At 40.1% G+C, this 16,307-nt stretch overlaps 1 protein-coding gene across 1 annotated transcript; it reads left to right on the top strand.

The window, feature by feature from the left end:
- The first annotated feature begins 14,111 nt into the window (after nt 1–14,111).
- LOC148947777 (general transcription factor II-I repeat domain-containing protein 2-like) lies at nt 14,112–15,654 on the top strand. The gene is made up of 2 exons (XM_089096006.1): nt 14,112–14,151; nt 15,260–15,654. The coding sequence occupies exons 1-2, from the start codon at nt 14,112–14,114 to the stop codon at nt 15,652–15,654; spliced, it is 435 nt and encodes a 144-aa protein (XP_088952132.1).
- Nucleotides 15,655–16,307: the final 653 nt, after the last annotated feature.

The raw sequence follows: 16,307 nt of genomic DNA, 5'->3' as shown, positions 1-16,307 counted from the left end.
GGACAAACACACAGAAACGACACAAAGAGACGTCACACACACACAGATACGAAACACACATAGAGACGACACTCACATAGAGACAACACACACACACACACAGAGACAACATCCACACAGAGACGATACACTCAAAGTGACGACTTACACACAGAAACGACTCACGCATAGAGACAGCACATTCACAGAGACTACAAACATAGAGAGACGACACTCACACAGAGACAACACACTCAAAGAGACGACTAACACATAGAGATGACACAAAAAGACATACGACAAACAAACACACGACACACATAGAGAGACGACACACAAACAGAGACGACAAACACACACAGACAACACAAACACAAATACTAAACACACAAAGCGACGACACACGCACAGAGAGGACAAACACACAGATACGACACACACACACAGAGACGACACACACATAGAGACAACACAGACATAGAGATGACAGACACAAAGATACGAAACACCCACAGAGATGACACACACACACAGAGTCCACTCACACACACAGAGGACACACACACAGAGACGACAGACACAAAGAGACGAATCACACAAAGAGAGGACAAACACACAGAAACGACACATAGAGACGACACATGCACAGAGACGATACACACACACAGAGAGACACACACATAGAGACACCACACTCAAAGTGACGACTAACACATAGAGACGACACACATAGAGAGACAACAAAAACGCAGAGACGACACACAAAGAGATACTACACACACACAGAGACGACACACACAAAGTGACGACTTACACATAGAGACGACAAACACACAGAGACGACAAACACACAGAGACGACACACAAATAGAGACAACACGCACACAGAGACTACACACACACAGAGACAACACACACACATATACTACACAAAAAAAGCGACTACGCACGCACAGAGAGGGCAAACACACAGAAACGACACACACACACAGAGACGACACACACATAGAGACAACACAGACATAGAGATGACAGACACACAGATACAAAACACCCACAGAGACGACACTTAACCTGAGTGGTCTCGAGAGAGAGTCTCGTCTCTCTGTGTGTGTTGACTCTGTGTGTGTGTATCGTCTCTGTGCATGTGTCGTCTCTATGTGTCGTTTCTGTGTGTTTGTCCTGTCTGTGTGTGAGTGGTCTCTTTGTGTCTGTCTTCTCTGTGTGTTTGTCCTCTCTGTGTGTGTGAGTGGACTCTGTGTGTGTGTCGTCTCTCTGGGATGTGTCGTCTCTGTGTTTGTCTAATATCTCTTTGTTTCGTTTCTCGATGTGTGTGTGTCATATCTGTGTGTGTGTGTCGTTTCTGGGTGTTTTGTCCTCACTGGGCGTGTGTCGTTGCGGTGTGTTTGGAATAACTGTGTGTGTGTTGTCTCTTTGTGTTTTTCGTCTCTTTTTGCGTGTCGTCTCTCTATGTTTTCCGTCTCTGTGTGTGTGCCGACTCTCTTTGTATGAGCCTTCGCTATGTTCAAGTCTTAACATAGAGTGTCTCGGATGTGTGTGTGTATCGTCTCTCTATCTGTGTCGTCTCTGTGTGTTTGTCGTCTCTGTGTGTGTGTGTCGTCTCTATGTGTAAGTCGTCACTTTGAGTGTGTCGTCTCTGTGTGTGTGTCTCTCTGTGTGTGTTGACTCTGTGTGTGTGTATCGTCTCTGTGCATGTGTCGTCTCTATGTGTCGTTTCTGTGTGTTTGTCCTCTCTGTGTGTTATTCGTCTCTTTGTGTCTGTCGTCTCTGTGTGTTTGTCCTCTGTGTGTGTGAGTGGACTCTGTGTGTTTGTCGTCTCTGTGGGTGTTTCGTATCTGTGTTTTTGTCATCTCTCTGTCTGTTTTGTCTCTCTGTGTGTTTCGTTTCTGTGTGTGTGTGTCGTGTCTGTGTGTTTCTCCTCTCTGTGAATGTATCATCGCTGTGTGTGTGTAGTTTCTGTGTGTGTGTTGTCTGTGTGTGTTTGTCGTCTCTGTTTGTGTGTCTTCTCTCTATGTGTGTCGTCTCTGTGTGTTTGTCGTCTCTGTGTGTGTGTCGTCTCTATGTGTAAGTCGTCTCTGTGAGTGTGTCGTCTCTGTGTGTGTATCGTCTCTCTATCTGTGTCGTCTCCGTGTGTTTGTTGTCTCTGTGTATGTGTTGTCTATATGTGTAAGTCGTCTATGTGAGTGTGTCGTCTCTCTGCGTGTTTGTTTGTCGTCTCTGTATGGATGTGGTCTGTGTGTGTGTGTGTGTGTTGTCTGTATGTGTGTGTCGTCTCTGTGTGTGTTTCGTATCTCTGTGTGTGTGAAGTGTCTTTGTTTCGTGTCTGTGTGCGTGTCCTCTCGCTGTGTGATTCGTCTCTGTTTGTCTGTCTTCTCTGTGTGTTAACCGTCTCACTGTGTGAGTGTACTCTGTGTGTGTGTGTCGTCTCTGTGCATATGTCTTCTCTGTGTGTGTGTCGTATCTGGTTGTGTGTTCTGTGTCTGTGTGTGTGTTGTCTCTCTGTGTGTGTCGTCTATGTCTATGTGTGTGTGTGTCGTGTATGTGGGCTTGTAGTCTGTGTGTGTGTGTCGTCTCTGTGTGTAAGTCGTCACTTTCAGTGTGTCGTCTCTGTGTGTGTGTTGTCTCTGTGTGTGTGTGTGTATCATCTCTGTGTGGATGTTGTCTGTGCGTGTGTGTTGTCTCTATGTGTGTGTCGTCACTCTGTGCGTATGGTATCTATGTGTGTGTGTCGTCTCTTTGACTGTGTCGTCTCTGTTTGTGTGTGTGTGTAGTCTCTGTGTGGTTGGTGTCTGTGTGTGTTGTCTCTATGTGTGTGTCTTCGCTCTTTGTGTTTCGTATCTGTGTGTGTGTGTGACGTCTCTTTATGTTTGTCATCTCTATGTGTGATTTTCATGTCTGTGTGTGTGTGTGTCTCGTCCCTTTGAATGTGTTGACTCTCTGTGTGTGTGTATAGTCTATTTGCAAGTGTCGGCTCTATATGTCTTTTCTGTGTGTTTTTACTCTCTTTGTGTGATAAGTCTCTTTGTGTCTGTCGTCTCTGTGTGTTTTTCCTCTGTGTGTGTGAGTGGACTCTGTGTGTGTGTGTCATCTCTGTGGGTGTTTTGTATCTGGGTTTCTTTCATATCTCTGCCTGTAGTGTCTCTATGTGTATTTCGTCTATCTGTGTGTGTGTAGTTTGTGTGTGTTTGTCCTCTCTGTGTGTGTGTCGTCACTTTGTGTGTTTCGTATCTGTGTGTGTGTTGTCTCTGTGTGTTTGTCGTCTCTGTTTGCGTGTCGTCTCTCTATGTGTGCCGTCTCTGTGTGTTTGTCGTCTCTGTGTGTGTGTCGTCTCTCTGTGTCGGTCGTCTCTTTGAGTATGTCGTCTCTGTGTGTGTGTCGTCTCTCTATCTGTGTCGTCTCTGTGTGTGTGTCGTCTCTGTGTGTGTGTCTTCTATATTTGTTTGGCGTAACTATGAGTGTGTCGTCTCTGTGTGTGGGTGTAGTCTATGTGTGTATGGTGTATCTGTGTGTGTGTGTGTGGTCTCTCTGTGTGTGTTGTCTCTCTGTGTGTTTGTTGTCTCTGTGTGTGTGTGACGTCTCTGTGTGTGTGTTGTCTCTGTGTGTGTTTTGTCATTTATGTGTTCTTGTCTCGTCTCTTTGTGTGTTGACTATGGGTGTGTTTATCGTCTCTGTTCATGTGTAGTCTGTCTGTGTCGTGTGTGTGTTTTTGTCGTGTCTCTGTGTGATTGGTTTCTTTGTGTCTGTTGTATCTGTGGGTCTGTAGTCTCTGTGTGTGTGTCTTCTCTACGTATCAGTCGTCTCTTTGAGCGTGCCGTCTATGTGTGTTTGTCGTCTCTATATGTGTGTCTTTGCTTGGTGTGTGTCGACTGTCTGTGTGTGTGGTCTGTATGTGTTAATTGTCACTTTGTGTGTGTATCCACTGTGTGTGTGTTTGTCGTCTCTGTGTGTTTGGTGTCTCTGTGTGTGTGTGTGTTGTCGCGCTTTGTGTTTTGTCTCTATGTGAGTGTCGTTTCTGTGTGTGTGTGTGACTTCTATGTGTGCGTGTTTTATCTATATGTGTTTATCCTATCTGTGTGTGTGTCTCATCTCACTCTGTGTGTGGACTCTGTGTGTGTGTATTATCTTTGTGTATGTGTCGTCTCTTTGTGTCGTTTCTTTTTGTTTGTCCTCTCTGTGTGTCATTTGTCTCTTTGTGTCTGTCGTCTCTGTGTATTTTTTACATTTTTTGGTCACCTGCCGGAGACTCTGGGCGGGTGGGTGCTCTCAAATATTGTCCCGAAGTCCTCTCTTAATTTAGAACTTGTTCAAGAATGCTCAGCGTCTCCAAAAACTTCTCCAATAGTATCTATTCGCTGTCTCAGCTTAGTTTAGAAAATATGAGCCAATTTCCACTTTTTCAAATTTAGGGTCACTTGCCTGAGACTCTGAGCAGGTGAGGTGGGCACCTCCAAAAATTTGTCCCAATTTCCACTCTCGCCTTAGAACTTATTCACGGATACCTAAAACCGTCAACGGTTAGACTGTTGCCCTAGCGGTAACCATGCCATGCTCTACACACATATCAGCAATGTATTTTTTGTTTTCCGTTTTCACAATGGGGTCCCAATCGAGCTCATTTCCATCGTTTAGCATTCAGGTCTTGACAAATAAAGCCCAGATAGTCAGACCCCAACGCTCCAATCTGAACACTGACTAACACCCCAATTCTGAGCTAGTGAATTTCAACCATTCAGGCTGGTGGACTAAGACCCCAATTCTGAGCTAGTGAATTTCCACCATTCAGGCTGGTGGACTAAGACCCCAATTCTGAGCTAGTGAATTTCGACCATTCAGGCTGGTGGACTGGGACTTCAATACTGAGCCAGTGGATTTCCACCATTCAGGCTGGTGGACTAAGACCCCAATACTGAGCTAGTGGATTTCAACCATTCTGGCACTTTGACTTTTCATTCCCAATTAAATTAAAAAAATAAGCATTTTCAACTAGAAATAAGGAGCATCGTTAAAAACTAAGATGAATGGAAATTATCCCGTAGATGAAGTTATCTACCCCTCCGAAATACCTTGTTCTTTATGTTAGACTTTTAATTTACATTCCCAATTAAATTGAAAAATAAGCATTTTCCACTAGAAATAATGAGCATCGTTAAAAACTAATATAAATGTAAATTATCCCGTAGATGAAGTGGCGTACCCCCCTCCGACGTAACATTTTCCTTATATTAGAATCTAAATTTTAATTCCAAAATAAATAAAAAAATAATAAATATCAACTGTAAATAAGTATCATATGTAAAAAATCATAAGAATTGAAATTATCCCGTATATGAAGTTAGCTACCCCCTCCGAAATACCTTGTTCTTTATGTTAGAATTTGACTTTTCATTCCCAATTTAATTAAAAAATAAGTACTATCATCTTGTAAGTTATTAATGTAGTTGTTAAGCAGAAAAATACTTCATCAAACTTTTATATCCTAGCTCAAGGTTGAATGGAGTTTTGGCTAGGGGGACGAGTCGTAAAACCATCTGAAATCAGTGAGGTGAGGAGTAATGAAACATCTGGAAGTCAGTGAGGGGAGGAGTCATTGAGCTCTCGGTAACTAATAAATTCATTAAACTTCCCAAAAAAAATCACACGGAATATACTCGCTTTTTGAACGAACACCATGTAAAGAAAAAAATCAAACGGCTTAAAACAATAGAGCCCCCTCAAACCCCGTAAAGTCATTTTAAAAGGTATAACAATTATTTATTTAACAGAAATCCTCGCCTTCAATTGAACAGAAAAAATATAAGAATTATTTATTTAACAGAAATTCTCGCTTTTTCGAACGAACACCATGTAAAGAAAAAATCACACTGGCTTAAAACAACAGAGTCCTTCAAACAGAACTTTGAAAATCAAAAGAATGTAAAAGTTACAAGGTAAGCCACGGCCCCTTTGGGAGCCTAGAGAACCTTTGAGGACCGGGGGTTCCTTCGGGGTTGGGGTGGGGGGATCGGAGCCCTTTGGGGTTGTGGTAAGGGACCTCACGGCTAAACCACGACAAAGCACTACTCTCATGGAACTTAATTCCCATTTAACTCAACCCACGTGCAACTGAATCCCACTTGTAACTGAATCCCTGTATAACTGAAATCCCCGTGCAACTGGATCCCCTTTAACTGAACCCTCGTGCAACTCGACCCCCACAAAACTCTTTTCAGCCATTTCTTTTTAAATTGACAATACTTTTCAAACGTTACTTATGTATTATACAGACCACATCGGCGAGGTAAAGCTAGGTCAAGTCACAATGTCATTCTATCGCTACTTTTCAATTAAGCTATTGAATACCTCCTAGCAATGTCTCTTGTAAGCGTCAAATCTATTAAGTATCTGTGCATATTCTTTGTATTGTTGATGCCAGCATCCCATTCTTTAATTACCCGTGAGGCATTCTTAACCATCGCAATACCTTTACGCAAATATCTTTTCGCAAAAAATTCGCAAATCTCGTAAACTAAAGAAGTAATTACCCTTTTCAAAAACATTAGTCCTTCTATTAATGAACCCATGAAACGAAATCAATCTGATAGCATCACACAATCTTTCTCCTAGTTGCAAAAATGGAATGCATGTAGCGTACTTAGTAATAGGTTTAAAAACCTATTAGCCAAGTTTAAAAAAAAAAACCTACTAATTATACTCGTTCCTCTCGGCAAAGGTGTAATGACCTGTAGAATAGAATATCTATCAGAACAACCTGTTTGTACAGGGGCCTTGGCAAAATGGTAGTTCCTACTCTACTTCCTACAATCCTCTCAGAGAGCCAAAGGGTTATGTCCGACACATTTTGGGAAGCACTGCCAAATACAATGTTGTCCATCAATGCTATCTGACAACGGTTATGCGCTGCTATACGGTTATTGGCACAGATATGTATGAAGGGGGTTCTTCACTCCCAAAAATCTATAGTTCTTTTTCCTTTCAAAATGTATTTCATACCGCGAGTCAGTTTTCGTTTTTTCTAATCAACACCCACCCCCTCGCCTATAAAATCTAATGTATCTGCAGTAACTTATATGCCACCCACCAATTACCCTGGGCACAAACATAATAACATTTTTTTCTTAATAGCAAACTGTTGCATTAGCGAGTTCAAATAAAAATAAGGATATAAAAAATAGGGAGGAGTATAGTTGTCCGCTGTATTTATGAGCATCGGAAGACACAAACTTACAAGTTGATTTCCTCGAAATCACTTTCTTACCTATAGACAATTTCACTCTCAAGGGACAGATTACTAAAGCCGTGTGTAAATCCTTTTTTCTTTCATCCTTTTAACAACTTTTTTTCTTTTTTACGAATACCCATCTTTTTTTTTTATTACTTCCATCTGGGAGAGGAAAGATTGCTTACTAGAAAAGTTAAGGATAGATGAATTAAGTCTTAAGTAGGAATAAACAGGGGCGTCGTTTCTGTGAAAGGGGGGCATTTGCCCCCCCCCCCAAATAATCTGGATAACAAAATTATTATATAGCCCATGCCCCTTGACTATCGGGATATGGACCACTCTCGCCCCCACCCCCCATAAAAATGCTGGAGCTATGCCCCTGGGAATAAAGCAAAGAGGTCTTCTGCGCTTTTGCTCAACTAATCCGTAAAATAATAATAATAATAATAATAATAAAATGTTACTAGTACTATGGCTAGTATTATGCATTTTTTTCTGTCGATGTTTTATTTCGATCCTTTTCTTTGCTATTCAAAAATCAAAGAAAAGGTATTAACACAGACTACTTGCTTCAAACCCTAACATTTGTTGCTCGTTAAATTTGATAGTTTTTGAAGAGCCCCTAAGCAAAAACAGGCTTTTATTGAAGACAGCCGCAGGACTTCTGATTCTTTTTTTTTACTGAAAAACATCGGATTACTTCTTTAATTTAATCTTCTCACTGCCAAGCCTGTACTGGCTGGTGGCGTTCTCCAAGATGCAAAATCTCCTTAATCCCTATGGTGCAAGATCAATATCTTCTTAATGCCTCTTTTAAATCCCATTTTCCTCCTTTTTCAAATTTGGGGAGGACGGGAGCTGATTTTATGATGGTCAAGCTCCCTTCGTTTTAAGGAATCTTAGAAAAGGGACAACTACTCTAACCTCGAGTCAATACCGTTCTTAGGACTCAAGGAAGTATGAGAACGCAAGAAGATCCGAGTGAGGTCAAAACTAAACTGCTTGAGGCAGCAGTGATGTGTGTATCATAGGCAGCGCAATAGCGCTGCCTAAGTAAAGAACGATGTTGGCACAATGTAGTATTTTTTTTCTTCTTGGTCTTAGACCAGGGCACTTCATATCGAAGTAGTTGTCATAGAAACTTCGAAAAGGACTCATTTGATTAGAAATTGGAGTGGCTAGTGCCCTTTATAATAGTCAAAAGTAATTGGAGGGCAACTACCACCCCCCCCCCCCACACCCATCATTCCCCTAAACACATCCAATCAAAATTTTGAGATAGCCATTTTGTTCAGCGTGGTTGATTTCCAGATAGAAAATATGTTTTTGAGGTGGTTTCTCCCCCACAACCCTAAGGGCAAGGGTTTTAAGTTATGCCCTGGGGGCATATAAGAACGATGTTGGCACAATGTATTATTTATTATTTTTTTCCTTTAGATCAGGGCACTTCGTATTAAAAAAATTGTCGTAGAAACTTCTATAAGGGCTCATTTAATTGGAAATTGGAGTGGCTTGTGCCCTTTTTAATAGTCAAAAGTGATTGGAAGGCAACTAACATCCCTTCCACGCCCACCATTTCCCAAAACACATACAATCAAAATATTTAGATAGCCATTTTGTTCAGCGTACTTGATTTACAGATAGAAAATATGTTTTTGAGAAGGTCACTCCCCCACAACCCTCAGGGCAAGGGTTTTAAGTTATGCCTTGGGGGCATATAAGCACGATGTTGGCACAATGTGTTATTTAATATTTTTTTCCTTTAGACCAGGGCATTTCGTATCGAAGAATTTGTCCTCGGGTCCTTAGGGCAAGGGTTGTAAGTTATGCCCTGGGGGCATATAAGGTTTTTTATAGAAGGCGCTGTCGTAGAAACTTCAAAAAAGGCTCATTAGATTGGAAATTCAAAGGGCTAGTGCCCTTTTTAATAGTCGAAATTGATTGGAGGGCAACTAACTCTGACGCCCACCTTTTCCCCAAACACACCTGATAATGAACCCCCCCCCCCCCACAGCCCTTAGGGCAAGGGTTGTAAGTTATGACCTGGGGGCATATAAGTTTTTTTATAGAACACGTTGTCGTGGCTACTTCAAAAAGGGCTAATTCGATTGGAAATTGAAATGGCTAGTGCCCTTTTTAATAATCGAAAGTGATTGGAAGGCAACTAACACACCTTCCACGCCCACCATTTCCCCAAACTCATCCAATCAAAATTTTGAGATAGCCTTTTGGTTCCACGCAGTTTAAAGTTCAGGAAATTATACCTTTGAGCAGGACACTCCCCCCACAGTCTTCAGGTCAAGGGTTATAAGTTATGCCCTGGGGGCATATGAGTTTTTATTGAAATTTTGTTCTAGAAACTTGAAAAAGGGCTCATTGGATTGGAAATTGAAATGTCCAGTGCCCTTTTTAATAATTGAAAGTGATTGGAGGGCAACTAAACCCCCTCTCACGCCCACCTTTCCCTCAAAGACATCCAATCAAAATTTTTAGATAGCCATTTTGTTCAGCGGAGTTGATTTCCAGATAGAAATTACGTTTTTGAGGAGGACACCCCCCACAACCATCAGGGCAAGGGTTTTAAGTTATGCCAAGGGGGCATATAAGGTTTTTATAGAAAGCGTTGTCGTAGAAACTTCTCAAGAAGAAACTGTCGTAGAAAACCCCCTCTCACGCCCCCCTTTCCCCCGAACACATCCAATCAAAATTTTAAGATAGCCATTTTGTTCAACGTAGTTGAAAGTTCTGGAAATTAGGTCTTTGAGGATTACAACCCCCCCCACACAAACATAGCCCTCAAAGCAAGGGCTGTAAGTTATGCCCTTGGGGCATATAAGGTTTCTACAGAACGCGTTGTCGTAGAAACTTCAAAAAGGGCTCATTTGATTTAAAATTGAAATGGCAGGTGCCCTTTTTAATAGTCAAAAATGATTGGAAGGTAACTAACACCCCTTCCACGCCCACCATTTCCCGAAAAACATCCAATCGAAATTTTGAGATAGCCACTCAGTTTAAAGTTCAGGAAATTATACCTTTGATTAGAACACTTCCCCCCAGAGTCTTCAGGGCAAAGGTTATGAGTTATGCCCTGGGGGCATATAAGTTTTTATTGAAATATTTGTCGTAGAAACCTGAAGAAGGGCTCATTCGATTGGAAGTTCAAAGGGATGGTACCCTTTTTAATAGTCTCGAAAGTGATTTGAGGGCAACTAAACCCCCTCTCTCGCCCACCTTTTCCCCAAACACATCCAATCAAAAATTTTTATTCAACATAGTTGAAAGTTTTGGAAATTAGGTCTTTAAGGATGACAACGCCTCCCCCCCCAGAGCCCTCAGGGCAAGAGTCGTAAGTTATGCACTGGGGGCATAAAAGGTTTTTATAGAAAGCGATGTTGTAGAAACTTCAAAAAGGGCTCGTTCAATTGGAAATTGAAAGGGCTAGTGCCCTTTTAATAGTCGAAAGTGATTGAGGGGCAGCTAACCCCCCTCTCACGCCTACCATTTCCCGAAACACATCCAATCGAAATTTTGAGACAGCCACTCAGTTTAAAGTTCAGGAAATTATACCTTTGATTAGAACACTTCGCCCACAGTCTTCAGGGCAAGGGTTATAAGTTATGGCCTGGGGGCATATAAGTTTTTATTGAAATCTGTGTCGTAGAAACTTGAAAAAGGGCTCATTCAACTGGAAATTCAAAGGACTAGTGCCCTTTTTAATAGTCTCGAAATTGGTTTGAGGGCAACTAACCCCCCTCTCTCGTCCACCTTTTACCCAAACACATCCAATCAAAATTTTTAGATAGCCATTTTATTCAACGTAGTTGAAAGTTTTGGAAATTAGGTCTTTAAGGATGACAACGCCTCCACCACCAGAGTCCTCAGGGCAAGGGTCTTAAGTTATGCCCTGGGAGCATATAAGGTTTTTATAGAAAGCGATGTTCAAAAAGCAAACTTCAAAAAGAACTCATTCAATTGGAAATTGAAAGGGCTAGTGCCCTTTTAATAATCGAAAGTGATTGAAGGGCAGCTAACCCCCCTCTCATGCCAACCATTTCCCCAAACACACCCAATCAAAATTTTGAGATATCCATTTTGTTCAACGTAGTCGACAGTTCTGGAAATTAGGTCTTTTAGGATGATAACCCCATCAGAGCCCTCAGTGCAAGATTTTTAGGTTATGCCCTTAGGGCATTTAAGGTTTATATAGAAAGTCCTTGTAGAAATTTCAAAAAGGGCTGATTTGATTTGAAATTGAAATTACTCTTATCAATAGTCGAAAGTGAGTGGAGAGTAATTAACCCCCCTCTCACGCCCACCATTTCCCCAAAAACATTCAATCACAGTCTAGAGATAGCCATTTTGTTCAGCATAGTTGAAATTTCAGGAAATTATCTATTTAAGGATGACAAACCCCCCAGAGTCCCCAGGGTAAAGTTTGTAAGTTATGCCCTTGGGGTATAAAAGTTTTTTATAGAATTGTCGTAAAAACTTCCAAAGGAGCTCATTCAATTGGAAACTGAGAGGGCTAGTGCCCTTTTTAATAGTTGAAAGTGATTGGAGGGTAACTAACCCCCCTCTCACGCCCACCATTCCCCCAAATAGATCCAATCAAAATTTTAAGGTAGCCCTTTTGTTGAGCGTTGCAGAAAGTTCTGGAACTTAGGTCTTTAAGGATGACAACCACCCTCACAGCCCATAGGGTAAGGGTTGTAATTTATGCCCTGGGAGTATATAAGGTGTTTATAGAAAGCGTTGTCGTAGAAACTTCAAAAGGGCTCATTGGATTGGTAATTGAAAGGGCTAGTGCCTTTTTTAATAGTCGAAAGTGATTGGAGAGCGACTAACTCCCCTCTCACGCCCACCATTTTGTTTTTACGTAGTTGAAAGTTCTGGAAATTAGGTCTTAGAGGATGACAACCACCCTCACAGCCCTTAGGGTAAGGGTTGTAATTTATGCCCTAGGGGCATATAAGGTGTTTATAGAAAGCGCTGTCGTAGAAACTCAAAAAGGGCTCATTCGATTGGAAATCGAAAGGCCTCATGCCCTTTTAATAGTCGAAAGTTATTGGAAGGCTTGGCATTTTTACAGTAAAGATCGATGTGGGTATAATGTTTTATTTGTTGTTGTTTAGACCAGGGCACTTCGTATCGAAGGAGTTGTCGTAGGAACTTCGAAAAGGGCTCATTCGATTGAAAATAAAAAGGGCTGATGCCCTTTTTAATAGTCGAAAGTGATTGGAGGGATACTAATCCCCCTCCCACGCCCACCCTCCCTTTTGCCTTTATGTTTCAAAACTAAATGTTGCCTTAAGATTAAATCAAAATGCACTGTGTTAATGTTAATTCCCAATATGACATCTCAGCAGTATCCCAAGAACTACTGAGGGTATTATGTTCAAACTTTCGGGGCTACTTCTGCTCTTAAAATTTAACTAAATAAAAATAGTGTCAAAGAAAGTAAACAGATTTTTTAGCGAATGGTATCAAGTTTTCCATTTCAGGTCAACTAGACGAGGTATGAAACTAAATTAAACACTACTATTTGTGTCCAGATTTTTAAAAGGGTGTATGGTTTTAAAAATTGCTGAAAAAGTTTCTCCAATATATAAAAAGCAGGCCAAACTATGAATTCTTAAAAAAAAACGAAAAGATTTAAAGTATTATTTTCTTTTTCCCTGAAAAGACTATGTCAATATAAAACGAACAGAAATTAATTAAAAAAACTTTTTCACAAAATAAGTCTTTCAAAGAAAGGTAAAGAACTCAATTAAACAAAAAATGAGAATAATAAAATCAAATAATCTACCAAGCGTAAAACTACCACAAATCAGCATCGATAAATAAGTGAAACCCAAAACAAACAGAAATTACAATAAATAACCGAGTCAAACTCAAAACGAGCAGAAATGAACATAAGTTGGGCGCAAAACCCCTATGCCTTCCCAAGGCCAGAACAAAATTTGCAATTTACTAAAAAAATGTAAATGTTTTTACTTTTATAACTTTAATAAATCAAATAATATTGACATTTTGACTACTAAATATCAGTATATTTATATTACACTGACAATGCACATTCATTTGTATTTTTCCAGTAAAGTGCAAATTTTGTTCTGGCCTTGGGAAGGCATAGGGTTTTTGCGCCCAACTTATGTTAATTTCTCCTCGTTTTGAGTTTGACTCGGTTATTTATTGTAATTTCTGTTCGTTTTGGGTTTCGTTTATTTATCGATGCTGATTTGTGGTAGTTTCACGCTTGGTAGATTATTTTATTTTTGCTCATTTTTTGTTTAATGGAGTTCTTTACTTTTCTTTGAAAAACTTATTTTGTGGAAAAGTTTTTTTAATTAATTTCTGTTCGTTTTATATTGTCATAATCTTTTAAGGAAAAAGAAAATAATACTCAAAACCTGTTCGTTTTTTAAGACTTTATAGTTTGGCCTGATATTTGTATACCGGAGAATAATTTTCAGCAATTTTTAACAACAGACACACTTTTAGAAATCTGGACACAAATAGTTGTGTTTAATTTAGTATCATACTTCATCTAGTTGACCTGAAATGGAAAACTTGATACCATTCACAAAAAATCTGTTTACTTTCTTTGATAGCTTGGATACACTTACGCTATTTTGATTTTGTTAAATTTTAAGAGCAGAAGTAGCCCCGAAAGTTTGAACATAATACCCTCAGTCGTTCATGGGATACTGCTGAGATGCCTTATTGGGAATTAGCATTGTCAGTGCATTTTGATTCAATCTTAAGGCAACATTTGGTTTTTAAACGTAATGGGCAAATGGGAGGGCGGGCGTGGGAGGGTGGGAGTGGAAGGAGGATTAAAGGATACTGGATCTCAATCAAACTTTGTAGACCGCAAGAGTAACTTTGTAAAATGAGTATTGAAGCTCAACTAATGTTATTCAGATGTAAAGGTAAGTGTCCAAGTTATGCCTTTTGGGGGTCCACTCGATCTACAAAACTTAGTGTAAAGTAAGATAATTCCATTTTTGATAGTTTTGACGCGATCCTATCTATCTTAGTGGAGGGGATCCCTGAATTCTTGCTATTAAGGCATGTGAGAATAGCGTGACGAATCTTAACAAAACTTGGCAGAAAATATAAACTAATATCCTTGTATGTTTTTTGGGGATCAGAAATGTAACTTGACCTTTTTAGGGTCCCTTAAAGACCGAGCCAGGTGGAAAGTAACAGTTAGCATCCTAGTTCTTCCTTTCGATAGTTTGCAACCAGCCCAGCGTATGGGGAAGGGAAGGTGTCCTAACTCTTTTATAGGGACATCATTTATGCGTTTTGCAAATCAGGACCAAAACTCACCTTTTAAGAGGAACTCCAAAAATCCGATCTAACACAAGACATTACCAGATTTCAACCATACTTAGTCAGAAATGAGAGTAACTAATCCTAGTTATACCTTTTCAGGGTTCGGGATCGCTTCGATCTCTGAAGGGGGAAGGGTTTCTAAATTGCTGTAATAATCACTTTTACCAAAGGGAAACGTAGGGTTCAAATAATAATTACCGGCAAGTAAAATCTTGCCATTATTACTGTATTTTTATAATATGTGCTTGATCTAATATCTATGGGATGGGCGAGGATACGGGTATCAGTCTTTTTATACGCCTAGTTACTTGTTGGGAATCAATCAGACCTCTGAGAGAAGGGCTACATTCTTGTCATCTGCATTCGAGAGAGTAGTCTAAAACAGAGGTCTCCAAACTTTTCAGCCTCAGGGCCATACTGATTACTCCAGTAAGTTCCGAGGGCCAAAACCCTATTGTCATTGTTGCCGATGGTAAAAAGTGAAATAGTTCACTGATGAAAATAAAGTCCGAAAAAGTACGCAAGTTTAAAAAAGGCTGCAAATCAGACTAAAGTCCGCAAAACGGCAACACTGCAACTGTTCGACAAAACTGTCCTCTCAACTGTTCGACAAAAATGGACATGTCGAGTGGTTTTCTTTGGCCTTGGATGAGTCAACGTACGTGTCAGATACTGCTCAGGTATTGATTTATATTCGAGGAATAGATAAAAGCTATGAAGTGCATGAAGAAGTTCTTGATATGTATAGTATTCATGGCACAACTACCGGTACAGATATTTATGAAGGAGTTGAAATGGCCAGTAATAAAAAGAACCTTCGATGGAAAAACTTGAAATGTATTACAACTGATGGAGGCAAAAACATGAGTGGGAAAGATAAAGGAGTGGTTGCTCTTGTGTCAAAGGCTGTAGAAAATGACGGTGGTTCAAAACCATTAGTCTTACATTGTATCATTCATCAACAGTCTTTGTGCGGAAAATGTTTGGATATGTCTGAAGTTCTGAAACCAGTCATATCAACTGTTAATTTTATCAGATCTTTTGGGCTGAATCACCGACAATTCCGACAATTTATTGAAGATTGGAGAAAATGACTTACCTTATCATACTGCCGTACGTTGGCTTAGTTGTGGGAAAGTCCTTCAGCGCTTTTTTGAACTTCGAGCAGTCATCGAAATTTTTATGAATGAAAAGCATCGCCTTCTTACTGAATTACAAAACAAGACATGGCTGTGGAAGTTAGCATTCTATGTTGATTTGACGAAACATGTGAACTAACTGAATTTGAGATTGCAAGGAGAAAACCAGCATCTTCCTGATTTATACACTAATATCAAATCCTTCCGGAAGAAATTGATGCTGTTTCAATCGCAACTACGAAGTAAATGTTTTTCACATTTTAAAACATGTGAAATATTTAGCCACACCACTGAGACTGAGTTTCCTATCCATTTTGCAATCGAAACTTTGAGTCCTTTGAAAATAAATTTTGATACTCCTTTCTCGGACTTTGATGCCATTGCGAATCAAATGAAGCTTTTTCAGAATCCTTTTGATACTGACATTGAAACCCTAGCCCCAGAACTTCAAATGGAAATGACTGATCTACAGTGCAGTGATATAATTAAGAACAAATATCAAAACTCATCTTTGTTGGAATTTTATTAGAGTCTTCCACTGACACAATTTGATAATTTGCATAAATTTGCTCGTGGGCTGTTTTCTGTTTTTGGTACTACTTATTTGT

The sequence above is a fragment of the Artemia sp. Qi Xiang Cuo genome, chromosome 10 (assembly GCF_049724085.1).
Source record: "Artemia sp. Qi Xiang Cuo chromosome 10, ASM4972408v1, whole genome shotgun sequence".
Lineage (NCBI taxonomy): Eukaryota > Metazoa > Arthropoda > Branchiopoda > Anostraca > Artemiidae > Artemia > Artemia sp. Qi Xiang Cuo.
The sequence above is the reverse complement of the archived record's forward strand: the minus strand, read 5'-3'. Positions and strand labels throughout refer to the sequence as shown.